The sequence below is a fragment of the Podarcis bocagei genome (genome assembly GCF_964188305.1).
Source record: "Podarcis bocagei genome assembly, chromosome: 16".
Classification (NCBI taxonomy): Eukaryota; Metazoa; Chordata; class Lepidosauria; order Squamata; family Lacertidae; genus Podarcis; species Podarcis bocagei.
Window position 1 is genome coordinate 16,457,970 of NC_138142.1, and position 27,173 is coordinate 16,485,142.

Sequence of the window (27,173 nt, forward strand, 5' to 3'; positions counted from 1 at the left end):
GAGCCTTGGCCGGCCTGGCTGAGGCTGCCGGGAGTTGTAGTCCAGCGGCCCCTGGCAGGCCCGGCCTCTTCCTCCGCCGCCGCCGCCCCTGGTCGCTCCTTGCGGGGTGGGAAAGGGAGCCCCCCCCCCGTACGTCCTCCCGTCCCGGTGCCTGCCGGGCCTCACCCCTGGCCCCGCTGGAGCCGGCGGGAAGGCTGCTCGGCGACCACCGCAGAAGGAGCGAGGTGGGCCCGGAGGGAGGCAGGCGCTAGGCCGCTGCTGCGGGCTCCGCCTCCGCCGGGCCGAGAGGGACGGCAGGAGGAGGAAGAGGAGCCGCCGCCGCCGGGGGAACCATGCCGGCCCGCGCCCTGCCGAGCCCCGCGGCCGCCCTTGGCCCGTGAGCGGCTCCCCGTCGCCCGCCTCGCCACCATGAAGAGCCCCAAGGAAGACGCGCACGAGTCGCCCGCAGGTCCGTCAGGTCGTGGGGTGGGGGCCCTGCCGCCTTGGGAAGGGGCGTCCGAGCATGTGCAGAGTGCTGGGGAGTGGGGGGCTGGCTGGCTGGCTAGCTTCCGAGGAAACACGTCGGAGCCCAGTAGAAAGGGGTCCCTCTGCCGCCGCGCAGCCTGATCCAGGGTGTGGGGTTAGGGTCGGGCTGCGCAGTCCGGAGCTGGCTTACTGCCCCGCCGGACGCTCCCAGGTCGGGCTGCGCCTGGTACGGTGACAGCTGCCCTAAAGCAGCAGCAGCTACTAGTGCTATTGGTGTTGGTGGCTCTCTGGACCATTTCCAGCTAATGTCGGGGCTTCTGAAATCTCAGGTGGCCTTTAGAGCAAGGATCTCATACTTGGCTTCCAGGCTGAGAGGAGTGGGCCCGCCCGAAGTGCTCCTGCAAACTTATATCTTTATGGTGTTTAGGCCATTTTCAAGAGTTCGGGATTCCAGTTGTCTCCATCGCAGCATTCCATTAGAAACACACATCCGCTGTCATATTTTCCAGCACGTTTTGCATGACCGAAAGCAGAGTTACAGAAGCTCTAAAGATTCCTCCATAGGACCATGAGACAAGCGATGACATCTTCCCCTGAACAACCCCCCCTCCCCCATTGCTTTGGGCTCTGTTGCAATTTACTTACTATATGCTTCATTAAATTAATACACTACTTGACTGTTTGTTTGTTTTTAAAAAAAGAGCCCTCAAAGCAATTTGGGCCTTGATGCCACCGGCTGGCAAGTGTCACTGGTCTCTCGCTGCTAACGGAGTCTGGCTGAAGATCAGGCAAAGCAGGCTGGGGAGGCTTCTGCAAGAGAGCTGCCTTTGTTCAAACTGCATCAGTTGAAATGTCTTTGTGTTGCCCCTGGTCCTTTTGAAATACAGTATTATTATTTCCTAAATACACCAGCCTACCCTTGAAGAATGCGCTGCATGTCCAGAGCCAGAGGGCCAGAACTCTCCTGACCTCCCTCAAGGTTCCCTTGAGTCAGCCTCAGTTGGTTGGAAGGAAGCCAGCTGAGTCCCCTCCCTGTCCTGGGGCTCTAGCCTTTCCTGTACCTTTAGTCCTGGTAACCCGTCAACACAGACTTTTGTCCCCAAAGAGCAACGACTCAATTGAGCAAGAGTCCCGATGACTAGACATTGCTAAGGGCATAACTGGCAAGGAGTTTGCAAACACAAAAAGTGGGTGGCTCTGTTGATGCTTTTTTACCCAGGAAATGATGGGCTCATTGCCAGGAAGATTTAGAAATTATTGTGCTGAGCTATTGGCCTCTGTAAAAACCAGAAACATCCAAGTCTTTCATCAGCACCTCTGTGACATCCTTTGCTGTTCACAATACCCTGCATTTCTCCCCTAACAGAGCAGCTAACCTAGTAATCAGGATGACTAGCTGTGGCGCTCCATATTTTTTTAGACCATCTCCCATCCATCTCAGTCAGCATAGCCACTGGGCAGGGATTATGGGAGGTGTAGTCCACAATCCTGTCACTTCCAGAAGATGCGGTCTGTGGGTTGGGGGAAGGGGTCCCAGTTACCAAAGACACAAACCTTCACTAAAGCACTCCCAATGAGTTCAGGCACAGCACAATCCAAACAAACCAAGGTCATGCATAGAGAATCAACCTAGGTCCAAATGCAGTCCAGAAATGAAATTAGGCAGCGGTCTCAGGAAGTTCAGGCCAGGTACAACGTAGGAAAAAGGAGCCAGAGACCTGTGTTGTTTCCAGCAACTGGAAGGCTCAAGAGGGGGAGCCTTATCTACTCTGGCCCCAGCTGCTGCCAGTGAAGGAGCATCAGGGATTGCCTACTCACAAGGAGACCCTGGGCCCATAGATGCATACTGTGGTGTTCCTCTTCAGCCTAGAGGTCAAGCTTTCGGTGCTGTCTCTCTCTCAAAGGCTGGGGGGCAGGCACCTTCCTGGGGTTCTTCATCATGTATCAACCCAGACGGCCCCTTCAAGGGGATCCTCAGACTGGGTTTCAGGACCCATGCCTGCTCCTCAAGGCCCTTATCCTGTGGGGGCGCCTGGTTCATCCTTCCAAGAGCTCCATGGCTTGTACCAGTTCAGGACTAGGTACGACAAACATCTGCAAGGCCACACGTTTCTCATCTTTGGTTTACACCACCGGGAGGTGGTTTTGGCAGATGGTGTGGGTGCAGAACTGATAAATTAGTCCAATATATCCAGGGGCAGTTATGATCCCATGGTATATTACTGTGAAACCAAGTTCTTGGGCCAGATGAAACTAGACCCCCTGGAGTTGTTTTAAAATGTTGCAAACTGATGTCTTTGGCATGGATCAAAGTAATATTTTTTTTCCTGTTAAAGGATGGGTGTGAATGTAGAGAAGAACCTTAGTTGTGCCAAAAACTGTCTTTCTGATGGTGGTGTCCTCTTTCCTGCAGTGGACAATGTGCAGCTGGACGTGCCAATCCTTCAGCAGCTGTACCACTGGGACTGTGGGCTGGCTTGCTCCAGGATGGTTCTGCAGTAAGTCCATTTTTGGTTGGGGCTTATTGGGGGTGGGGAAGTAGGCGAGGTGGCTGGTGGCACTTTGCAACAAGTTGCTTCCAAGGTGGGAAGGTCCCTAGACCTCACCCAACTGCCTTGGCCCTCCAGTGAGTGCAGCACAACTGACCACAACAGCAGCTCCTCAAGCATGAGAAAAGGAACTGTGGAGGAAATGGCATTAATGTCTGACTGTGACGAAGAATGGGTACAAAGGTTGTTATATTCGTAATGTAAGAACTCTGTTTGGCCCAATAGAAGACACTCCTGACTGGGCCACTCAGCTGACTTCCTTTTCAAGTACCGTGTTTTTTGCTCTGTAAGACTCACTTTTCCCCTCCTAAAAAGTAAGGGGAAATGTGTGTGTGTCTTATGGAGCGAATGCAGGCTGCGCAGCTATCCCAGAAGCCAGAACAGCAAGAGGGTTCGCTGCGCAGCGATCCCTCTTGCTGTTCTGGCTTCTGGGATTCAGAATATTTTTTTTCTTGTTTTCCTCCTCCAGAAACTAGGTGCGTGTTATTGTCTGGTGCGTCTTATAGAGCGAAAAATACGGTAATTGCCAGCAACTGGCGGGTTTTTCCTCTTTGGGTGTTTTGAGTCTGTTGCCGTGCTCTTGTGTGACTCCCGTAGAAGCCACCCTGCCTTTTGTGTTCCATGAATAACGGCCACTAGGATTTTCCATCTGCCTCTGCTGTGCTGCCTGCTGGCTCTCGGTCTTTTTCCCCCCCTTTTCCTTTTCCTGCTGAACTCGTCTTTCCTTCCACAGAGGAACACGAGCTTTAGGTGCAGGAGAGTGAAATGCCTCTTTAGAGGGCCACTTAGTAGATATGAAGCAGAAGATTTTCATTTCTCTCCATCCCTTCTGCCAAGACGCTAGCCTGCCCGCTGGTAATTTCCCCTCTTGACTACTGTAACTCCCCCTCCTTCCCTCCTTCCTGTACCAAACTGAATTTCCAAGAGTGAACTTCTTGCCCTGTGGATCCAAGCCTTTCTCTCTCCCCCCCCCACTCCCCTGTTCATGATGGAATGTCAGTGATTTCTCCTCTATTGTGGCCCCTTCCCATCATCCTGTGAATGAGCCGCCCCTCTCCCCAAAACACCTCCTTTTTCTGTGTCTGCGCTACCCACCTCTGCACAGGTCTGGCTCAGGCATAACCTTGGTTTGGAGATTGGGAATGTGCTGTCAGCTCATCTCCTCTCCCTTTCCCTGTGTTGTGCATGAATGCCTCCATTGTTTAACCAAAACTTAGTATAACACCCTTATTAGAGCTGTGTTGAGAGCTAGCCAGGATTGCCAGGAACCAGAGTTTGCAGTACAGCCTCAGACTAACTTTACAATGCAGTCTTAGTTACCTTAGTTGGAGTTAGTCCCAAAACAGATGTAAAGGGCAAAGCAAATCTTAGGAAGGGGGTGGCGGGAGAGAGTAGGCAAGCCCACAAAACCTTCCCTCCTATCTCCTTACGCCTGGACCAGACCACATCGTTGGTCTCCAAGGGACTTTCCATTGGACGCCTATCAAGTTCCTTCCCTTCCTTTCAAATTCTGGCCTGTTGCGAGAACATTCAAACTGTAGATGCCATGCCTTCTTATGTGGGACCCGCTGTATTTGCATTAATGGGGACGGAGGGGGATTCTGTGGCCCTCCAGAGGTTGCTTAACTGCAGCTCGCATCAACTCTGACCCCACCACTGGTATTAACAAATCTGCCTGAAACAGCTAGAAGAGGGTCTTTTCCCCAATATGCTGATATGAGCCAACTCACAAAAGGAAACCATTGTTTCATCTCTGAAATAGAATCCGGGGGGACATTCTCCACCCCTTTCTCTTGCTCTCAAGTTTGTCCATTGTGCAGGCAGGCCCTGTAGCGTCCAGATTCCCTTCTGTCAGGCGACACGTTATAAGCTGCGCTCTGTTCTCTCCTGATCCCTCTTCTTCACCATCACCACTTCCTCTGATTTTGTCCCAGGTACCTGAACCTCCTGAATGACGACGAGTTCCAGAAAGCCATTCAAGACCTCCAGATGACGGAGAGCATCTGGACCATCGATTTGGCCTACCTGATGCGTCATTTTGGGGTGAAGCATCGTTTCTGCACACAGACCCTGGGGGTGGACAAGGGCTACAAGAACCAGGTCAGCTTCCTGGTTCACTCAAATGTTGGTGCTTTGGCCAAGTCTGGAGGGCAGGAATTCTTTCCTTCTCTAAGGATGATTATGATGATGATAATAATAATAATAATAGGTTTGTGTTTTGGCACTCATGAACCTTTCCAGCATGTTTGATTTTTGGAGCTTGACATACAGGCTTCTCAAAGTACCCAATGGCATTTTATGATAACTTGTGTCTTTTAATTTGTGATTTTTGTTTAATTGTTTTTACTCACTATTTTTATTTGGTGCTTTGTTCATGTTTGGAAAAGGCAAGCTTTTTTTTTTTTTAAAATGGGACAGAATCCATGTTGATTTTTCAGATGATGTTTCCGAAGTTCTTTTGCGTTGCTCTCCAGCTGTGAACTTTGCCCTTCTTCCTCGGTCCAAGGGGGACTCTCTTGCAAGCTGTACCTGAGACCTGGACAGCCCTTTCTCTAGGTTGCTGTGTACAGTTCTGGCCGACTTACCTCAAAAAGGATATTGTAGAGTTGGAAAAGGTCCAGAAGAGGGCAAGCAATGAGGTGGAGCGACACCCACCCAATGAAGAAACATTGCCATTTTGGGAGCATTTTAGTTTAGAAAAGAGGCGAGTAAGAGGCAACACCATGGAAGTTTTATAAAATTATGCATTGCATGGAGAAAAGTTCTCCTCTCTCTAATACTAGAATTTGTGGACATCCAATGTTGTTAGATTCAGGACCGAGAAAAGAAAAAAGAAAACTTATCCATGCAGCATATAGTTAAACTGGTGGCTACTAACCTAGATGGCTTTAGAAGATTCGACAAATTCAAGGAGGAGGGTTATCCATGGCTACTAGCCAGGATGGCTATGCTTTTGTACCAGTGTGGCAGGCAGCATTCCTCTGAATCCGTTGCTAGAAATCACAGGAGTGCTCTTGTGTTCAGGCCCTGCTAGTGGGTTTCCTACAGGCATCTGGTTGGCCACTGTGAGAACAGAATGCTGGACCAGATGGGCCATTGGCCTGATCCAGCTGGCCTCTTCTTATGCTCTTATGTTCTTAGGTTTCTTACCCCGAGAGGAATCTGTTCTGACCAGGCTTGTCCTCTTCCTCCTTCAGTCGTTCTACAGGAAACACTTTGACACAGAGGAGAACCGAGTCAACCAGCTGTTTGCACAATCCAAAGCCTGTAAAGTGCTGGTAGAGAAACGGTGAGCTCTCTCTCTCTCGGTCGAGGTTTATCTCCCCATCCCATGGACTTCTTTACAGATGCCACAGCTGTTTTAATGCAGAGGCCTTCACCAACCGGGTTCCATCCAGATGCTTTGGGCTACAACTTGCGTCAGCCCCAGCCGTAGGATGATGGGATCCAACACATCTGGAGAGCAGCAGGTTGGGGAAGGCTGTTGCAAGCAGCCATCCTGTTCAAATGGGCTGTGGACCTAGTGACCTGTTCCAAACCTCCAGTCCTGTGGTGTCTTCCTTGTTAAGATATCCCTAAGAGACCCCAGTGGACTGACTTCTCCATCTATTCTCCTTCACAGCACAGTGACTGTCCGGGACATCCAGGATCACCTTGCCCAAGGCCATGTGGCCATTGTGCTGGTCAACGCCGTCCTGCTGCTCTGTGACCTCTGCTCCAACCCGGTCAAATATTGTTGCTTTCTCCCAACCGGCCAGAAGTGCTTCTGCAGAAGTCCTGACTACCAGGGCCATTTCGTTGTCTTGTGTGGCTACAGCAAAGCCTCAGGGAGTATTTATTACAACAATCCTGCCTATGCTGACCGTGAGTAGCCACCACCCTTTATTTCAAATAGGGGAAGTGTGGTAACCGGATAACTCTGGCATGTTAGCTCATTCCTCTCTGCAACATTGTACAATATTCTGGGTTGATGTTGTCCTAACCATTTCCTGGCTCGTGCCTCAGGAACATGGGCCATGCCAGGTGGGTCTGTCTTGTCTTTTGTCTCTGCAGCAAGACCATGACTCCGCGGAGGGGTGGGGGTGGAGGCGAGTGGGTTGGGGCTGTTGAGTCAATGGCCCTGCCTTCCTTCCAACAGAGCCTTAACCCCTTGGCCCCCTCTGAGCCCATTTTGGTCCTGCCCCACAGGAACATGCCGAACCAGCATCAATAACTTTGAGGAAGCCAGAACCAGTTATGGCACCGATGAGGACATCCTGTTTGTTTACAGAGACAGCTGACCTCTTGGAGCTGCCAGGGCTTCCACGTCCATCACTGGCCAGCTTGCAACAGCAGTAGCAGCAGCAGCAGCAGCAGCCTTGTCTCAGGGCTGCAAGAGACTTTGCTCCCACACTGCAGCAGGACCACAAAGAAGGGATGCTTTAGACTAGGATCTAAACTGGTATTAAATTGTTTTGTTGTGAGCCACCTTGGCAGGGGAGGGAATGTATCCAGAAAGGCAGGCTCCAAATTGGCTGAAATAAATACATTTTAGATTGGGATCTACTCCTAGATCTCTGGGTGTGTTGCAGTAGATCAAGAAGGATGTCAGATTCCCAGTTTTGTAATTGCAGCAATGTGAAAGACTCAAAAGGCCAGGAGTGGGTTTTTACATCTGGCTCCAGTTGGTGGGCCTCCAGGCTATATTTGGAAATAAAAAGTAGATCCTGCAAGTGTGAAATCTGCCCTGCCCTGTCTCTAAACCTACAGAGAGCAGCATGGCGGTCCTGTTGCCATCTTTTTAGTTTTGATGATGATAATGAAGATGAAAATAGCTTGTGTATAGCGACTGTAATATTTAAATGTATGTGTGTATTTTTAAAATTTGCACATTTTGAGAAGTTTTCAAATGCGGACTTGGACTTCTTTTCCTGTTGGCCCCTTTTGACAGGAACAAAAGTCTTAGTATTCTCTTCCACGCCAAATTCATGAATTCCCCCCGCCCAAGAGAAGCTCAACACAGAAAGGGACAAAAGTCAGTCCTCCTTTCTATACTGTAAGGGCTGATCTTTCACCCAGTTTGGGCATCTAATAATCAGGGAACAGATAACATAAACAGCCTAGGATTATTGGATATTGGGGGAAGGAGCAACAAGAGGAAGTAGTCCACATACGTATGCCAGCATCACCTGCAAACCACAATGTGTGGATTCTCACAGCTACTTTTGACGCATAAAGGGTTTGTGGTAGCCAGGGCCTTTTTCATGCGGTCAGGTGGTTCTTTCTGAAAGCAGGGAATTAAAAGGCATTGCAGTTGTAACTGCAGAGCCTCCAAAGTGGTTGGATGAATCAGTTCTTTGCATACCATCAGTTTGTTTTCAGATAATCTCAGTTTAATTGCTGTCATGTTGAGCGTTCTTTTTTAGTGAGGGGCTGCCAAATCGTGATTGTACTAGGTCCTCTCTAAAGAAATTAAAGGTTTTAAAATACAAGATTGGTTAGAATCTCTTGATAACTTTGACCCCAATCCAGCACAATTAACCTTTGTTTAACACATCAGTTGCAAACAGCTGTCGGCCAGGAGACGCTCTGAACACAGAGTATCCTCCATCACCAGCGCTCTTTAGTGAGAACTGGTGACAGCTCTTCACAGCCCCAGGCTTAAGGCTAGTGTTATAAGATAAAAACCTATGTTTGGGTCAGATCCATTTGGCCCTAGAAAGCAGACCTGAACTACTTGTTAAAGCAAGTGCAGCTGGCAGCAGCATGACTCCAAAGTCTGGCTAGGGAGGGAAACTTTGTTACATGTTCGAAAGCTGTAATTTGGGGCCAGGATTGTGTTGATAAGAAGATTACTTGAGGACTTCCAAGACAACCCAGCAGCTTGGCTCAGAACTGCTGTTTATATCATTGGAGGCAGGGAAATTTCTCTTGGCTGCAGTTCAGAACAATTCTAGCCGGAGTCCAGACTGTTCTACCTCATCACACTGCACTCATGTTTTTGGATTCAACTCAGGGATGTACATGGCTTCCCTGCTGGTCAAAAATAAACTTTGATATTGTAATATCCACTTTGTGTTTCATTTAAAGTACTGTGAGGTCCTATTGTGGGGCAGAAAGTTATGAGTGATGTGTTAAAGATGTGCCGGAGAGGGAGACTGTCATTTCTCAACTCCAGCAAGAACATTTTAAAGGAGTTGAGTATTGGTGAAGTTACATTAAAATAGGATACATTAAAATACATTAAATAGGAGCTGAAAGTGAGATGAGCAGCACTCGAAAGGACTTGCAGCCTTCCAGATGTTGCCCTCCAGCTCCCATCAGGCCCAGCCACTGTGGCCAGATGTTCTGGGGACTGTGGTCCAACATCTAGAGGGCCAGAGGCTCCCCACACCTGCTCTGAATTATTGCAAAAGCAAGTATCCTGTTGCACCAGAAGTAGAGATTAACATGACATTTCTGTCTGTGCATTAATGGCTTTTCCTTATGGCAGAACCCAGAGTTCTCTATGCCACTTAGGGACTTTGTGCAGCACCTCCATTACAGATGACTGTATGATTCCAACTTTGGAGAGCTGATCCCCCTCTCCCTCATTTTTGCAGTGGGACAGCTGAGAGCTATGCTGCCCTGTAGGTCACAACTGTCATCATAAAGTAGACTAAGCCCATCCTGCAAAAAACAAACCTATTAGTGTCAAAAATAAGGGCACTGTATCATTTTACACCACAGGATTGTAATGCTGTAGGAACTTATATACGCCTGTCCAAATATGCCAGTAGAGCTACTGTGGATTCTTAACATACTCAGATTTTAGACAGAGGATTTATAGGGTTAAATCTATCACCTCTGTAGTGGGTGGGCTTGAGATAGGAGGGCTGTGTGAGTGCAGGGGCAGGCGCTCTAGTCAAGTATTCAAAAGAATGCACAGGGGCTTAAACTGCAGAGGAGGCAGGCACAAACACACAATCCTCCCTGACTTTTCCATCTTGAATAGGACACTCTGAAACAGGCACGTGCCCAGGAATGGTGGTGCTGGCACATGGATGAGCTGTGTCCCTGCCCCCAGATTGTTGTTGTTTAGTCGTTTAGTCATGTCCGACTCTTCGTGACCCCATGGACCAGAGCCCGCCAGGCACTCCTGTCTTCCACTGCCTCCCGCAGTTTGGTCAAACTCATGCTGGTAGCTTCAAGAACACTGTCCAACCATCTCGTCCTCTGTTGTCCCCTTCTCCTTGTGCCCTCCATCTTTCCCAACATCAGGGTCTTTTCCAGGGAGTCTTCTCTTCTCATGAGGTGGCCAAAGTATTGCAGTCTCAGCTTCAGGATCTGTCCTTCCAGTGAGCACTCAGGGCTGATTTCCTTCAGAATGGATATGTTTGATCTTCTTGCAGTCCATGGGACTCTCAAGAGTCTCAGATTAAGCCCCCAGATTAAGCCCTCACAAATTCTTACTGGTAACTACTGCAAAGGAGAAGGAAGCAATCAAAGAATGTGGCAGTTGCTAACGGGTGTCATGCAACCAGCTGCTTGCCTTGTATTTATCTGGGATGCAAACAGTCTCTTGCAGTGCAGCATCTCTGCAGTCCACTGAGTGCCTGACCATGTGCAGAGCAAGAGAAACAGCAAAGCGCAAAGCAAAGAGCAAGCAATGGATTCTCTGCAGTTTCCCACAGCAGAAGAGCCCAGGCAACTCCCCTTTCATTAAGAGACCTGCTTTAGCTTTTCCTCTGGAGATGTGAATGGTGGTTGGCTGTGGCTGAGCGGCTGAACATCCCAAGCAGAGAAAAGGTGATGAAATGCAGCTTTGCTGGCAGAGGGCACATGGCCCTGCGTGAGAGGGAAGGAGCCTTTCTCTTGGTGCCCAAAGCCATGAGAAACCAAGGAAGCTACAGATGGGTAGAAACAGGTCCAGTCAAGTAAATGGGCCCAAATCTCATCCTCTTCTGGTTCACCCAGTTGATCCAGAAGAACAGCCTGCATAATTCTTGTCCATAACAACAAAACGGATATTTTACTTGCAGAGAAATTTTATATGCAAAATATATTTTGCTTGTAATTGAGGCACTCTCAATAAAGGTTTTAAGTGGTTAATGCAAGTGCACAGTGTGTGCCAACTTTCTTTGCTGACCATTGCAAGCTGATAATTTTTGAAAAGGAAATGCTGAATAAGTACGGTAATTACAGTTTCAGCTCTGAGAACTGAAAGCACACACTTCAGCCTCAAGCACCTGCCTCATCTGGAGGCGAGGAAAAGCAAAGAACCACATTTTCAAGGTTTCCCAATCTACTGTTTTTTTATTATTATTACAGCAGCTCCATCAACGGGCCAAGCGCTTTAAAACAGAAAGCACAGATCTCTGCCCAGAAGACCTCACAATCTAAAATTCTCTTTTAAGAGTAAACTTAGTTTCTAGCAGGGGAAAACAAGGGGTGATTTTGTTGTTGTTGCAACTGATGCAACGGGGCAGCTGAAGATTAAGTGACTCTCTCACTTGGCCACTGTGAGAACAGAAAGCTAGACTAGGTGGTCCTCTGGCCCACTCCAGCTTCAGGACTCTTCTTGTGGTCTTGGCTCTTGGGCCATGGAATACAAAACATGGTTTCACTGTGATTCACTCCTCTGATTCATTTACAGGAAAGGTGTATAATTTTGTTGCATATCTGTCCACCTGTATGAAACACACCCCCTCATAAACACCTGACTTAAAACACTCCTGAATCAAAGCATTTCCTCATGACTGCGCCAAGTGATCAAGTAGTTGAAGCTATATTTTTTAAAAAATTAAAAAATGGCTCACAGCCAAACAGTTGTGCATTCCTCAAGCAACTTCTGCTATAAGAGAGGCAGGGAGGGAATGGATATGGTTCAAAGAAAGCCCAATGTCCCAGTGGGCAGGCCCAAAGGAATTATTTGAACCCCTCCAAAGTACTCCTAAAAAGGCAGACCATGTGTTTTGAGGCACTACATCTGGCGGGGGGGGGGGGGAGCTGCCATGTCACATGTGAAGGACAATATGTTTCTCTCCCAACCTTCCTGAGCAGCAGCAGAGGCAAGCTACTCTTTGATTACATTGGGAACAAAGTCAGGCTGGACAACTGCAGCCAGTTCCTTGGCATACATCTTGTATCTCCCGGTCATCTGGAAAAAAATGTAAAGGGACTTCAGTATTCCCTGCCACTGGCCATCTGTCACTGCAAAAGACCTTCAGAATGGCAAGTCAAACATAAGCCCCATTTTTAAATAAATGAATACATTTCTACAGTTTTGCAAAAAAAGCCAAAAATGTTAGTAATTGTCAGATGGCTGTTGCGGTTGCTCAAGAGTAACTAGGCAGGACTCCAAACCTGTGTTTTACAGATTTTTATTTTGGTGCAAACTATTTATAGTGAAGAGCCCCAAAGCTCATGTCTGGCTCAAACGCTAGCAGAATCCGGGAGTGGTCTTTTCTTGGACCTCCCCCAACATAAGAGTTTCGTTACCCCCCAACCTTCTCCTCCTCTCTTTGCACCTTAGGCCACTGTGCAGGATGGGCAATGGCAAGGGCATGTTTCGCTCCTGGGCAGTCCTGTCTGCCTTGCCCAGGAGCAGTGTTAAGGCTCCCACAAGCACCCTCTGGTCCTTGCACCTTTTCCCCGCCTGAGGTGGGACTTTCCTCCTCCCCAGAAGAGGAACTGCTTCGCAAGATTTTCGGAGGCTCCCTGTAACACAACTGCCCTTCTGTTCCTCGCCTCTGAGCCGATGGCAGTTCCCTGACATCAATATTATCTAGCCTGCATTCATGGCTGAAAAGAAAAGCTATCTTTGCCTACTAGGATGAAATTCTGACTCGTAATAATAATAATTTTATTATTTATATGTTGGCCATCTGACTGGGTTGCCCAGCCACTCTGGGTGGCTTCTAGCAAAATATAAAAATACAATAAAACATTAAACTTTTAAAACTTCTCTATACGGGGCTGCCTTCAGATGTCTTCTAAAAGTCATATCTCTTTGACATTTGATGGGAATATTAATAATAATAATAATAAAAATCCTAAGCAATTAGGGTAGCTGCTACAGAAAACTATTTGAGATCTTCAAGCTTGCAACCAGTGAATCTTAAAATATTTACTCGGAGGCAAGCCTCACTGAGATGGACGGGGCATACTATGAGGTGAGTGGGTACAGAATTGCAGATGGAGAGAGGGAACAGGATCTTCACTTAAGCAGCTTCAAGATTGTCACATTCCTGTCAAAGAAATCTAGACTTCCTTGCTAAAGTGAACATAAAGACCATCATTGTTTCAAGAGACACCTGCCGTTTTTGTGGTTACTGGCTCCCCAGGTGTGGCATTCACTGCGCCAACAAGGAAAGCTGGTGAAATGCAGGAGACATTGCAGGTAGGTGTCCATTATGCAATTTCACCTACCACTTTCAATGGGAGAGTTTAAAACGTGCATATAAAAGATGCTGTAAAATATACATACTGCACTATCCCTCTCCCGCAACACCCCTCCCCAAAGGAGGTCATTTCATTAATGTCAAAAGAGTGTGTAGACTTTAAAGGTAACTTTCTGGTTCCCTTGGGTCAGATGCAGCAGCCTGGTATAATTCAGGGGCTGTTGACTGCACAGCCTCAGATCCAGAAAAATCTTAAATCATTCCAGAACAGTCTCTCTCCTCCAGAATATACTTAGAGGTAGAAGCCAATTGGCATTTCAACTGAATGCCAGCAGAATTCAGCCTTACTGGAAATCAGATAGAAACAAGAGGGTTTGCTTAGTGAAAAAAAGACTTACCTTAAAATTCCATTTGTCCCCAACTTGCCTGCAAAGATTTAGATCCATCTCCGTCACCAAAAGCCCATCCTGGGTGCGGGAGAGGCCAGGGGTCCGACTCCCATCCGGAGCAGCCACATAACTTGAACCATAAAAGTGACCAAAGTCACGATGGGCTTCATAAATAGCAAAGAAGCAAGAGAAACAAGATGAATATAGCAAAATGGGAGCCAGGGTGATGGAACAGTTAGAGTAAGGTGGGGGGGGGACCTCTGGCCCACAAGTCTATCTTGACTGTTTGGGGAAAAACCATACCCACCTGCCCTACACCTGCAACATACAGGTAAGGGCGGACCTTGACAGAAAGGACAAAACTTGCCCAAAGCCTGCTTTGTGCAGCTTCCAACCAGCTGGTTGTCAGGAGCCTTTGAAGGACCATGCAAAGCAAGAACCCAGGGCTATGTAGGATCACTCTCCCTTCACATCAGCCAATGAAAAGGGAGACTGGTCTCGCTTGGTGCTGGGCTTAAATGCATAGCAACCAAACCCAGCATTAGGCAGGACCACTACCACCCCTGGCTTTGGCTGATGTGATGGGAAAGTGATTCTGCTGTGTTGGGGTGTGCTAGGGAGCTCCCTGCAGTGAAGTCGTTACTGAACTACATAGACCAATTACAGATAGGTAGCCGTGTTGGTCTGCCATAGTCAAAATAAAAAAATTCCTTCCTGTAGCACCTTAAAGACCAACTAAGTTAGTTCTTGGTATAAGCTTTCGTGTGCATGCCCACTTCTTCAGATACGTCTTTAAGGTGCTACATAGACCAAGATCTTTATTCCGTAGCAGACCACTTCTTGTGTCCTTAACATGGGTGTAAAGTGGGGGCAGGGAGGGGCAGTTGCTCTCCTAAATCAATAAAAACAAAAAATACATAGCAAACTGAGGTTCTGTTCCCCTCTAACAAAATGCCTGCCCCCCCTCAAAAAATCCTGGCTACACCCATGGTCACTAGACCAATCTGACATTTGCACCCTGATTTCCTATGATCCTCCTTTGCAAAGAAAAGCAACAAAAAGATGGCCAACAAATTTATTACAACATACCGGTAAATCCCTTTTGTTAAAGCCAGAGGGTGGCAGGAGGAGGAGGCCAGATAAGGAAACATTTCCCAGGAACAGTGAAGGTTGGCCAGCAGGAAGGAGAGGCTGCACTGGCCTCTCCCATCCTTTTGCTTCCCAATTACTTGCCAGTGTGGCTGGATGGAAACTATGGGTGGCTTTGAGGTGCTGCAGGGACTCCAAGAGGCTTGCCCTCCGCTCCCTCCCCATTCTGTGCCATCTCAAATGGCCTTAGCTTTCAAAAGCTGCTTGCTGTCCTGTTGAGTTGAAGGGGAAAGGGGGGCGACAAGTTGCTGTTTGAGCAAAAGGTACCTAAAATGTACCCTTTTGCTCACAAACAGTTTCACAATGTTCAAGACAACTGTCTAATGAATCTGTTATTTGTCTATTCTGATTCTTGTCTTCAGTGACCTCAGAACAAACACATTATTAGATATAAATGCAGAATTCAATATTAAAGGAGTTAATTTTTCAGCCCTTTTGCCCAATACCACAAACCATTTCAGAGTTTCCCAGGGTGCTGGGCAAACCTCTTCCCACCACAGAAAAGAACAACCAGATTGGAAGGAGGAACCTCTATCCTTGTTGGCATGCTATCACCACCCCACGCTAAAGAGACTCCCCACAAGCATCACTCTCCATACAAAAGAAAACAAAGGCACCTACCCTCTCCACCATCTCCTGATGTAAAAGGATTTGGATAAACTTCCTGCAAGAAGCAGAAGAGTCATCACCCAGAAGGAATTATTCATCAAGCCACCCTCACGGCAGCAGAAGAGTGCAAAATGAAAGGAAGATGGCACTGTTGCTTCGCACCAGGCAGCCTCTTCCACTTCCCCACCCACCCTGAAAAACTCGAAATGAACAATGCAAGACACAGAAGCCATTGTTATCATTCTAAATCTAATCAGCTGTGTCTGGCTTTCAAGCAAAGTATTGCTTGCATCCTCTAGAGCGGCCTGTCTCCACATTCAGTCTATTGATTTCCTTGATGGATGAAAGGCAAATCCCATCTGTGAATGGGGGTTATTTCGCTCCTTACGAAACAGGGAAGGAAGGGCTTTTGGCAGCCTCACCTTCTACTGGTGCCTTCTCCCGATCCGTGACAGCAGGAAGCAAGTGTGTATGTCCTCACCACCTTCAAGGAGCTGGCTCCCAGAGCAAGGTGGCCAAAGGCCCACCAGAGACGTAGGGAGGGAGAACAGTTCCAGACAACATCTCCTGGCTACTCAGAACCTTCTGGCAACACTGGGCTATCCCAAAGCAGCAACACCTTCACAAACCTGCTCACTTTCTTTGCTGTGGGGGAGAGAAGCCAGCAGGGCAGCTGAGAAGATGCAGAACGGGGGAGAGTAGCATTAAAAAGCCACTTAGAGGGACAGGGCAGATGGCTGAAAAGGGGATTTTGATGCTACACCCTACAGTTCCACACAGGGCTCTGTTTTTAGCGAGTAGGAGCCTAACTGGTGGCATCTCCAAGCACAGAGAGCTGAAAGGCCTCACCGTTCCCACCCGGTTGACGGCACAGGTGAAACAGTGGTTCCCAATGGCTGCATTCCTCGCTTCAATGGGCCACATGGATTCACTGGAAATAATAAAGGAAGAGGCATGAATTCAGAACTCAGAGCCTTTCTTACATCACCTGAAATACCACTTTTTTAACAGGCCACCTTCTTCACGATGTCATCTTGTGACAGGCTCAGGGGCTGCTTCCCAGCTTTGGCAGCTGCAGCTCTCACCTCCACATCTCCCTGACTCCTGCACAGCCCTTCCCCTTCCAAGTCCCTAAATTGTCTTCCGTTTTGCACTATCGTAGAAGGGTGAATTATTTAATATGCCTGTGGGGGGCAGGGAGACAGGGAACATCATTGGGATTCATTTAGATTGCTTTGCTTTCCACGCCACAAATCCTTTAGTGTCTATAAATGGATTCTAAAGAAGTTTCTTATTTTGTCAAGACTCTCCCTTCACTCCATCTGTTTATCTGTTTGAACCAATGCCGCATTGCAGGAGGTTGGACTAGATGACCATTTGCGTAATCTACAATTCCATGATTCTATGTTTTAATTTGTATTGTTGCACATTTTATTGTATTGCTTTTCATTCCTACTTTTTAAAAAGCTACATTTTTTTGTAGATGGAACAGCTTGATTTTTCACAGGAATAAGACTAACTGCAGAAGGACATTTCCAGCCCAACATGAGGCAATTTGGAAAAACAATTCAAGCGTCTGGAGATTCAAACTAATGTTGTTTATGATACCTTACATCTCTCCACCTGACAAATATGATAACAGATTGCGCTGTCCTCTTCTGTAGTGGATGTGTAGCAAGAAAGAAAGATGAAGATATAAAGGACTCCTAGCGGGCTGCGGGGGGAGGGTGGTAATGGAGATCTCCAGCAGGGAGTTCTAAAGGTGTAGCGCAATCACTAAAATGACCAGTTTGGCAATAAGCAGCTTCAGGGGACAGGCCCTGATTCGAATGATACCAGGGGGCAGAGGGAAGAGAAACAGGAAATGCAGACATGTTGTGGGGAAGGGAAGAGAGGGCAGCAAGTGCTTGCTTGTATCATTTGCAGAAATTGTCTGCTGCAGGGGATCTAAGAAATCTCTTCCTGCCAGTTAGTTTATACTCTCACAAAGCAATAAAGCAACCAAGGAAAGAGTCAATAATGCCGCCTCACTAAAACCACCCTGAGAAAGCAGGAAATGCCTCCAAAAGGTCACACACTCACCTGCCGCCTGCCTCTCTAATGGCCCTAAGCATGCCCTTTAAAATAACGTGGGGCACAATCCAAGCAAAGTCCATCCTCTTCCAAGGTGGATTTTGAAATAACTATCAACTAGGGGTGGCTGTTGGGCAAGCTCTCCAAAGCTCTCCTCAAATTAACTGAGAAAAACCTGGACTACCTTAAAATCAGGCTTCAAACTTGCTTCACTTTGATTATAAGAGGGCCACAACAAACCTACACAAAATACAAATAAAAGAGATGTATTTGTGGTGCCCTCTCGGTGGAACTACCTTTCCTCTGTCGTGAGGCAAGTGCCGCCCTAGGACCACAGAAATTCTGGTCTTTGCTGAAAGCTCACCTGTTAGCCACTGGTCTCTTATCTGCCATTTTCTTCTGAATAGTCATTTTATTCCAACCCACCCCTGCTTTTTTATCACATATGAATGGGGTTACAGAAATATTTAAACAAACAAAACTGTGGGGCAAAGAAATAAGTTTTGGAAATAAAAGCATGGTCACAATGACCCCCATGCAGCAATCACAGTGTCCTAGAAATCATTCAGCATTTTTTGGCCAACCCTAAAGTGGTGAGTTTCGTAAACCACCCACTTATTTTCTTTGCCTGGTAAAAATTAAATGTTTCACATCCACCCAATTATCGTGACCCTCCGACAGACACAGAACAGCTAAACAAACAGGACACCCAGTTCTCAGCCTCTCCATTAGCTCGGGCAGAAAGTCATACATTATGAGGAATATCCTGAACTTTGCCTCCAAGCTTAGCAGACGCCATTGGATGACAATCTAATAACCCCTTACAAAGAAGGAGATGTTTGCTAGCCCTTTTCCCTCGTGATGCTCTTTTGGGCATGACACAATCCAAGTGAGCGGTGAACAGCTCCTGTAACAAAATGCCTCCAACTTGCAGCTGCACTCCATCACTTAGAAAGTCCTTCTTCCTAATGGAAGTTATTCAGGGAGGGGTGAGTCTTGCTTCAGAGGCAGGACTATGCAACTCCTCTTCCCCAGTTCCTGCCCTGCATGCTCCTATGCAACTGGGCCTTCACAGAGCTCTAGCTCCCTGAACCTTTGGTTTTAATGTAGGAGCAGCCAGATTGCCCATTTTATTCGACTCTTTATGTGGCCCTGAGGAGAGAAGCATCTGCCCCACAGAGACCACCAGGCCTGGCCACAGAGAAGGGCAGAGCTGCCAGGCTTGCTTGACCAAGTCAGTGTCCCCGACAAGACAGCCTTCTCCTCCATTTGGCAGGCAAGGGGATCCAGGTTCCTGCATTGGCAAATGACAACTCTGGCTCTAAGAGGACCTTGGAACCTGGGCTGCATCCCAGGCAAGGGCCACCTTCTTTTTTGCTGGCAGCAGTGCCCATAGCCAGTCCAGCTCTGGCTGCAAAGAGGGACAAAGCTCTCAAGCCAGGTTAGATCACAAATGCCAGCTTTCCTAATGGAGTAGTCTAGGTCCTGAGAGTGGTGCACACATTGTCTGTTCAGCTTCAATCCCATAGAGGATTCAGTGCCCAGACACACCCGATACCCATATGCCTTGTTTTCTTTCCTGGCTCTTTCTTGTTTTCTTCTCTTTTTGGGAAGCTGCCTCTTATTTCCCGCTGTTTTCTTTCCTCACCCATTAGCGAGCTGTTTTATGCAGGGTTTTGCTGAACCTCTACCCTCCTGCCAAAGCTCCCCCGCCCTTTCAGAGCCTGTCTGTTGTCTCAGCTCAGTTAATGGCTAAACCCTTTGAGCTCTTAGCGTAAAATATTTACAGTCACTCTGGGGTGCCGGCGGCAGCTACCTGACTGTAACCTTTTGTGCCCAATGGAGTGACAGTCGGGACAAGGCTATTGGGCATTGAAGGCTTTGGAGGAATGGTCCTCTCCTATTTCTCCCTTGTTACCCTCTCACACTGTCTTACATCAGCTACCTGAGACTTCCAATAACTGACTTCCAAGGTAGTCTTCCTTGTTGCCAACCCTTCGGCTAGGAGAGCTCATGAGATTTGCATAGACCCTCTCAATTTGGCCCCTGCATAGAGATAAGGCAGGGCTACAACAGAGCACTCCTCCAGAAGACCGCAATTTAGCTTTCCAAATTTTCTGAAGGTTTTATCAAAGGTAATGGCCTTACACATACACCAGACCACTTTCTGCAGCAAGATAAGCAAGATTCCGAATGGTACCTGAGTTTCCCAATAGTGGCAGAAGGATTAAAGATGATCTCTGCTCCATTCAGACTGTACATGAGCCAATTGAGGGGATGATGTCGCCCATAGCAAATGTTCACGGCAATCTTCCCAAACTGAGTCTGGAACACTGGGTGCCCCATGTCCCCCTCCATGTAGTATGTTGACTGCAAAACACACAGACTTACACTTGAATGAGATCCCTGGAGTCCAAAACACCAGCTGCCTTAACAGAAACCTCGCAGCAGCAGACATGACGAGAGCTGGGCATATCTGTGGTGATCAAGCTAAAAGACGTATCCCCAAATACCAAACAGGTTTAAGCAATATTAGATACAAGGAGAACCTAGGAATCTCCCTTCTTCCAAGTCAGACCTTTGATCCATCTAGCTCAATATTGTCTACACTGACTGACAGCAACAGCTTGCCAGGGTTTCAGACAGGATTTCTTTCCTATGAGTTGCTCCTTGGTGCCAAGAAACAAACAATTTGGGAGCCTCAGCCTGAAAACCAGACACACGGAGCCAGGGGCCCTCAAAGTGAAACCAGAAGTACAAGGACACTCATATTTTTTGTATGCTCGCTTGATTTGGATGTGTGCATTACAACCCCACCCCGCCACCCTGCAAAAGCTGCTCCTAGAGGAATTTGTTCCTGAATTAGCAAGAGTGCTCTGTTTCCCCATAATGCAAAAGCTACAACTCACCTCATTGAAATCTCCAATCCTTGGGATGTGATTCTTCCTAGACTTGCCCAGCACAGCACCCGTGTTCGAAATCACCACCGCTGTGTTCCACAAGGTCTCCCCATGCGCAGTATCTCTTTCCAGGATTGGAGACACCACCACCATGTTGTGCTTCCTGGCCAGCTGCAGCCGTGATGGAAATGATGCCACATTTTATTAAATGTACTAGCAGCGTTTCAGCTGTGATAGGAATTTTATGGTTTTAGATATATAGTAATGTTCATAACTGCACATACATAGATCAGCACAGGAACCATTTTGATTCCTAAACTGACCAAATCCTTTCTCTGCAAGGTTAAAATTGGAAAAGCCTCCCCATTGTCTCTTCCTTTAATCTGTGTTTGAATAAGGTGTGAGCCTGTGACCTGGCCCAGGAAATAAGTATTTTAGCATTACAAAAGAATGGCCAGGCTCCCCAGAAAATCCAATCAAGTAACCTGCTAGACAGGAGATAAACAAGGAGAAGAGAAAAACAACATTTAAATTTCTGTGATGTAGGTGGGATGTATCTGAGGGGTGGTCTTAGGTTACACCCCTTCTGTGATGTATGCATAATGTTTCTGGGGGTGGTCTTGATCTAGAGAATGGGAGTTTCAAAAGTCTTTATAAGGCCTTGCAGGCCATTGTTCTGGGTCCTCTTCCTCTCCTGCGTGTGAGGGGGGTACCCTGTTGCAACAGATCAATAAAGATCAAGCTTACTAGCTGCTTTGCTTCTCAATATTCTCTGGTTGGCCTCTGTTATTTTCTCCTACCAATAGGGAACCTATGTAAGGACTCTATATGGGCTCTTGGATACCCCATAAGGGAAAAGGGCATATTTTTATTTACAACACAGCGGACGATCTTGGAACAACTTACGAAATCAGAACAGTTGGGACAATAAAAAATAAATAGTAACACCAAATATCAGAAAAGCAGGATGAAACAGCAGAACAGTATAAAAAGACTTTTGATTAGGTTTTCACAAGAGATCTGCCAGTTGGCAGGAGGCCTGCAAGACCAAGAGAAAAGGAAAAAATGCCTACAGAAGAGTCTGCTGACTGAATAGCTAAAACAGAGTGAGGTCAAAGAATCAAAGGATTATGGAGTTGGAACGGTCATCTGATCCAATCTCCTGCAATGATCACAGCAGAAATATCCCTAACAGGTAGCCATCCAACCTCTGCTTAAACACCTCCAATGAAGAAGTGTCTGCCATCTTCCGAGGTAGTCTATTTCACTGTCAAATTGCTCTTACTGTCAGAAACTTCTTCCTACTGTCATGGGTGGCAATGCAAAGCACTCTCTGAACCAGATCCTATTTATGCCCAATCTAATAACAATATTAGTCATAAAGAAGGAAGAAATGATTCCTCAATAATGCCAGAAACCACTGAATTCCCTGCAAAGCCACTTCTGTCCATAACAGTGGAGGTTTTGACTCATAAGTGCTGCTTCCTTCCCAGATCCATGCTCCAACTACCTTGAGGAAACAACCTCTGGTCTTGACGAGAGCATCCCACCCCCCACCCCAGGCTGTTCTAGAGGCCTCCATGGACTTCCCTTCAGTGCCAGCATTTTGGGGGGAACCGCAAACTCCTCCTGACCTTTTCCAGATCCAAGCCTTGGCCTTTCCTGGGAAACGTGTCCCATAAGATCATTAAAAAGGAATCTGGGAACTGTCTTGCCCAGAGAAGTTAGCACAAAAATATAACAGCTTGTCTCCTATTACCCTTGGTCCCTGAAGAGTGTATTTTGCATTATGTCTCAGTACTGATAAGTCATGTCTCCTTTGATCCAATTATGTTTTCTCTTCCTTCCCCTTATGGCATTTTACTTTCCCATATGCTTGAATGTTAACCACAACAACATCCACCAAGATGCAATTAATCTGGCATTTACAATCACTTCGTGCTTGACCTGTGCTAAACTGAAGGCAGCAGGATGGAAAGGGATGCACAGCAAGCCACTACAGTCCCTTCAGGATCAACAAGAAACAGACGGTTGGGAAATCATTTCAGACGAGGGGGAAAACAACAAACACTCGTCTCTTTGCCAAAAAAAGGAGAAAGTCAGACATTTGCTGAAAAGCAAAAGAACTGAAGTTGTACTTCCCAAAAGTCCTCTGTAGACACATCTATCTGCAATCCCTACCAATGGCACAGCTCACTCACTACTTATCAGCAGGGCCCAATCCACTAAGATGTTCTCCTAGGCAAGCCTCCTTGAAATGACCAGGAGACACACAAAAGCAAAACCACAGGGGTGGTTAGGCTGCTTCACAATGTCTGTGTCCTGAGTGTCCATTCTGTATTGTTTTCATTTTAAATATCTCTGTTGTTCATGTTTGTAACTTTTTTGCCATTTTATTGTACATTGCTTTGAGATGATTGTGCAACATGTAATTAATAAATGAATAACAGCTACTTCTGAATAAACATGTACTCAGGATTGCAGGGTAAATGCAACTGAAGCAGCCTCACTGCCCAGGGTTGCAGCCCTGGGTTACAAATGTGGTTGCCGGGCCCGGCTCTAGAAAAATGCCCACACTCTTGGAAGTTTGCATGCAGGGTGGAAAGGACAGTCCAAATGCACACAGGCTGTTTTAACGCAGCGGTGCAGAGGAGGCTTGTAAAAAGGCAGGGCAGGAATCTGGCTCTTTACCTCTTGGCAAAACCTTGCCGTTGGGCCGCTCTCCGCTGATTCCGCAAATTCTGTCCAAGGAAGCCTCTCTCGTGTACAGAAAGCAAAAGGCATCGCTACAAAAAGAGCATCATAAGAAATGTGAGAAGTTCGTCCTGTCACTCCCATAAGATATTTCCGCATGTGACAGAGATCTGCTTTTGAGGTGGGCCTGTCTTTCTCATACTATTTTGTGCTATTGATATGAGGTCTTAACTGTAATACAGTGGTACCTCAGGTTAAGAACTTAATTCGTTCCAGAGGTCCATTCTTAACCTGAAACTGTTCTTAACCTGAAGCACCACTTTAGCTAATGTGGCCTCCCCCAGCCCTGCACCGCAATTTCTGTTCTCACCCTGAAGCAAAGTTCTTAACCCGAGGTATTATTTCTGGGTTAGTGGAGTCTGTAACCTGAAGCATATGTAACCTGAAGCGTTTGTAACCCGAGGTACCACTGTACTTTTATCGTCTGTCGCTACTTTTACAGATCGTTTAATCTCACTTTTTAGGTTTCATAACTGAATTTTTAATGTTTTGATGGTTTTTAATGGAGATGTTGTTAGCCACAGTGGATATTTAGTGGGAATCGTGCATAAATATTTTACAGAAACAAAAGATGTCCTGGGTTGTGCCCAGAGAATGTAGCTTGCTCACCAACACCTTTCTGTTTGAATCTGGTTTCTGCTCTGACTTTATTCAAGAGTCGCACGCAACTGAAATTGACTTTTATAGCAGCAGAGAGGATTTAAATAGGCAGAACAAAACACTACTCACTCCAGACCTCTTGGAAACAGATGACATTGACCCCGCACATTGCTGCAACCTCCACAATTTCTTCTATGCGCTTGTGTAGTGCAGTTACCTAGGGAGAAGGTCAGCTGTAAAGGTCATTTAAATAAACTACCTTTACTCTCATTTTGCCTCCCAAGCTCAACCATGTACAAAATACTGAGAGAAAAAGGGTTGACAAGAAACCCTGCCTGTAGCCAGCAGCAGCTTTAACATGAGTGAAGAAACTCTTTGCCAATTAAATGGGTTTATGAGTGGGGTAGGAGAGCTGAAAATAATGTCAATATATTTCACATCTGGCAAACAATGCACCCCTTGGGTTTCAGATAGTACATGGGTAAAAAAGGTAAAGGGACCCCTGACCATTAGGTCCAGTTGCGGACGACTCTGGGGTTGTGGCGCTCATCTCGCTTTACTGGCCGAGGGAGCCAGCTTCCGGGTCATGTGGCCAGCATGACTAAGCCGCTTCTGGCGAACCAGAGCAGCGCACGGAAACGCCATTTACCTTCCCACCGGAGCGCTACCTATCTATCTACTTGCACTTTGTGCTTTCGAACTGCTATGTTTGCAGGAGCAGGGACCAAGCAATGGGAGCTCACCCCGTCGCAGGGATTCAAATCACTGACCTTCTGATCGGCAAGCCCTAGGCACTGTGGTTTAACCCACAGCGCCACCCACGTTCCTTAGTACACGGGTAGATGAGCCTAAAAAAACCAGGCAATTTTCATGGCCCTCTAGGAGACTTAGTTTGGTCAGAATCAAGTACAGTGCTGCCTTGGTTATCGAACTTAATCCATTCCAGGAATCCATTTGACAGCCAAAACTGTTAAAAAAACAAGGCACAGCTTCAAATTGGCTGCAGGAACTTCCTGCACCCAAGCAGAAACTGTGTCAGACGTTCGGCTTCTGAAAAACATTCACAAACTGGAACACTTACTTCCGGGTTTGCAGAAATCGGGAGCCGATTTGTTCGGCAACTAAGGTGTTCAAGAACCAACGTTTGACTGTATATACTTCCAGAGTTAACGCAAAAACATTACTTCTGTTAAATGAGCCACCACAGCTGTTAGAGGGCCATTAACATTTGTGTTCTGGGATTTTTAGACTTGTTTACCCATGTACTATCTGAAACTAAAAGGCCACATTGCTTGCTACATGTGATTCCCCCCCCCCCCAGCTCTCCTACCCCACAATATGGCCAACACAAAAGATTTGAGTCTCTGACAAAGCATAATGGTACAAAGAAGCTGGGGCTGCTCTCCCTTTGGAAGACAAGAGCCAGCCATTGGAAACATGCAGGAACTTCCTTTACAAGCTTCAGTGGTACCTGTTCAGCAACCGGTGCATCTGTAGGAAGTTGGATCTTATTCTGAATCAGCCCCACCCTGACAATACGCGGCGGCCTCAACTGCTCTGGTTCAGCTCCAAATCCATAACCCTGTAGGTCAAACTCCCTTTCTGTAGCAGCGGACAAAGCAGCAGAAGGCAAATCCAGTTGTCTGGAAAAGTAAGAACACAAAAATACAACAATCTTCCTCCGGTCCTGTACAAAATAAGAAACAGCAATATGGCAGGTTTATATATCTGCTATTTATATCAGGTCAGTGCACCTTGGCAGCCAAGAAACATTTAGGGATGGAGGAGAAGGAAGGTTAAAGGTTAAGACCTTCCCCATCCCACACTTCTTATATAATCTTGAGCAAGTCACTCTGTTCAGCAATTAGTGGGGTCACACAAAACTGTTTTGGAACAACGCTCTGGACAGGCTGGCTTACTCAAATTCCATTAGATGCAAACTGTCGTGGGCAGGTTCTCTGTATGACAAGCAAGCTATCCTCATCAAACTAACCTAAAATATTTCATCTCATGAGAACTTAAATGCAGTACAGCATTTCTACTCTGCCATGATATCCTTCTGATGGGCCTCTCTCTTGATCCGGACATCACATACACATACATTCCTTATGCAACACATCATGACAGAACCTAGAGGCAAAGGCTTGGTAATCGGCTTGTGGACTCCTGAACCAACATTTGGAATTGCTGTTCTAAGGATATCGTATATTACTGGATAAATTTCTAAGGCCACTTCTGCAAGTCCTTTGCTCTGCAGGCAGCTGACTCTGTTGAAGCCTCTGGCTGAGGGTGGCTGCATGTGGGTTCACGTATGGGCCTTACAATGGGGAGTTAGGCTTGATAGCCTCTCAGCCCTTTTCAGCATGCAGAAAGCATTCCAATTTAATCCCTTTTCAAAATGGGGTTGCCTTTGTCATGTCACCTTTAAAAAACCAAAACAGATCATCCTAAGGGAAGCTCATTCACCCATGAGCACCCTCCTCCTCCAAATCCTAGATCACCGGCCCCTGCCCCACAACCTGGTTCCTGCTAGCTGTTTTCGGCTGCAACTCCCATCAGCTCCAGCCAACAGGGCTGGCCTACAATGAAGATCCTGTGGTTGATGGGAGCAGGGAGCCCAGCTGCTTTGAAAAGAATCAGAGGCTTTTGGAAGTTTGGCCACACTTGCCCATCCTTTCCCTGCTCTGATGTCAAATCCTGAAATGACCAACCATCCAACTGACTGCTGCCAAGTCCCAAGAGGCAGTAGAGAAGGGGGGAGGTCGACCTTATAATTTGGGGTGTGTGAATATTCCTTCTCCACCTGTGCAACAAGCAGGAATCCACAAACTTTCCCCCTCCCAACAACTGCAGGGGGAAAGCTTAACCTGTTTCATTTCTGCCTGCCACACACTTGCTAAGAGGAGAATAAATCTGCGCCCCCCATAGGGTTCAACCAGGTGCCCTCCTTATATTTTGGACTACAACTCCCAGCAGTCCCGGATCCAAAACAATTGGAGGGCGCCAGGTGGAAGAAGGCTGAGACGGGAGGGGGGCTCATTCTCCCCCTCCTCTCCCGAGCTGACGCAGAGCCTGCTGGGATTTGTAGTCCCGGCGCACCTGACAGCCTCCCCGTAAAGAATCCGCTTCGCTTCGGCCAGCTCGGCGGGTGGCAGGTGCCGCTCCAGGCACTCCTCCAGAGAGTCCAGGCCGGCCGCCATCCTCGCCGAGAGACTCCGCGCTGGGACGAGAGAAGACGGAGGGACTCCGGACGGCAAGCGGTCAGTCAGTCGGTCACGGAGTGACCGTTGGCCCGTCCGAACAGCTGGACTCCGCCTCTGAGGG

At 47.3% G+C, this 27,173-nt stretch overlaps 2 protein-coding genes across 3 annotated transcripts; one reads left to right on the forward strand and one right to left on the reverse strand.

The window, feature by feature from the left end:
- The first annotated feature begins 4 nt into the window (after window positions 1–4).
- On the forward strand, window positions 5–9,060 carry GUCD1 (guanylyl cyclase domain containing 1). 2 transcript variants are annotated; one of them, XM_081175169.1, is made up of 6 exons: window positions 5–448; window positions 2,879–2,963; window positions 4,949–5,114; window positions 6,212–6,303; window positions 6,637–6,878; window positions 7,203–9,060. In XM_081175169.1, exons 1-6 carry the CDS (start codon window positions 409–411, stop codon window positions 7,292–7,294), a joined length of 717 nt encoding a protein of 238 aa, XP_081031295.1. In that variant the 5' UTR covers window positions 5–408; the 3' UTR covers window positions 7,295–9,060. The 2 variants fall into 2 exon arrangements, with proteins under 2 accessions (XP_081031295.1, XP_081031296.1); XM_081175170.1 differs by having other exon boundaries at window positions 4,949–5,057.
- Window positions 9,061–11,268: 2,208 nt separating this feature from the next.
- UPB1 (beta-ureidopropionase 1) lies at window positions 11,269–27,159 on the reverse strand. Its single transcript, XM_081175042.1, has 10 exons — window positions 26,949–27,159; window positions 25,321–25,492; window positions 23,979–24,066; window positions 23,187–23,281; window positions 20,505–20,666; window positions 19,796–19,965; window positions 16,372–16,453; window positions 15,535–15,577; window positions 13,774–13,928; window positions 11,269–12,132 (listed from the first exon to the last, which is right to left on the reverse strand). The coding sequence occupies exons 1-10, from the start codon at window positions 27,047–27,049 to the stop codon at window positions 12,049–12,051; spliced, it is 1,152 nt and encodes a 383-aa protein (XP_081031168.1). The 5' UTR covers window positions 27,050–27,159; the 3' UTR covers window positions 11,269–12,048.
- Between the last annotated feature and the right edge of the window lie 14 nt (window positions 27,160–27,173).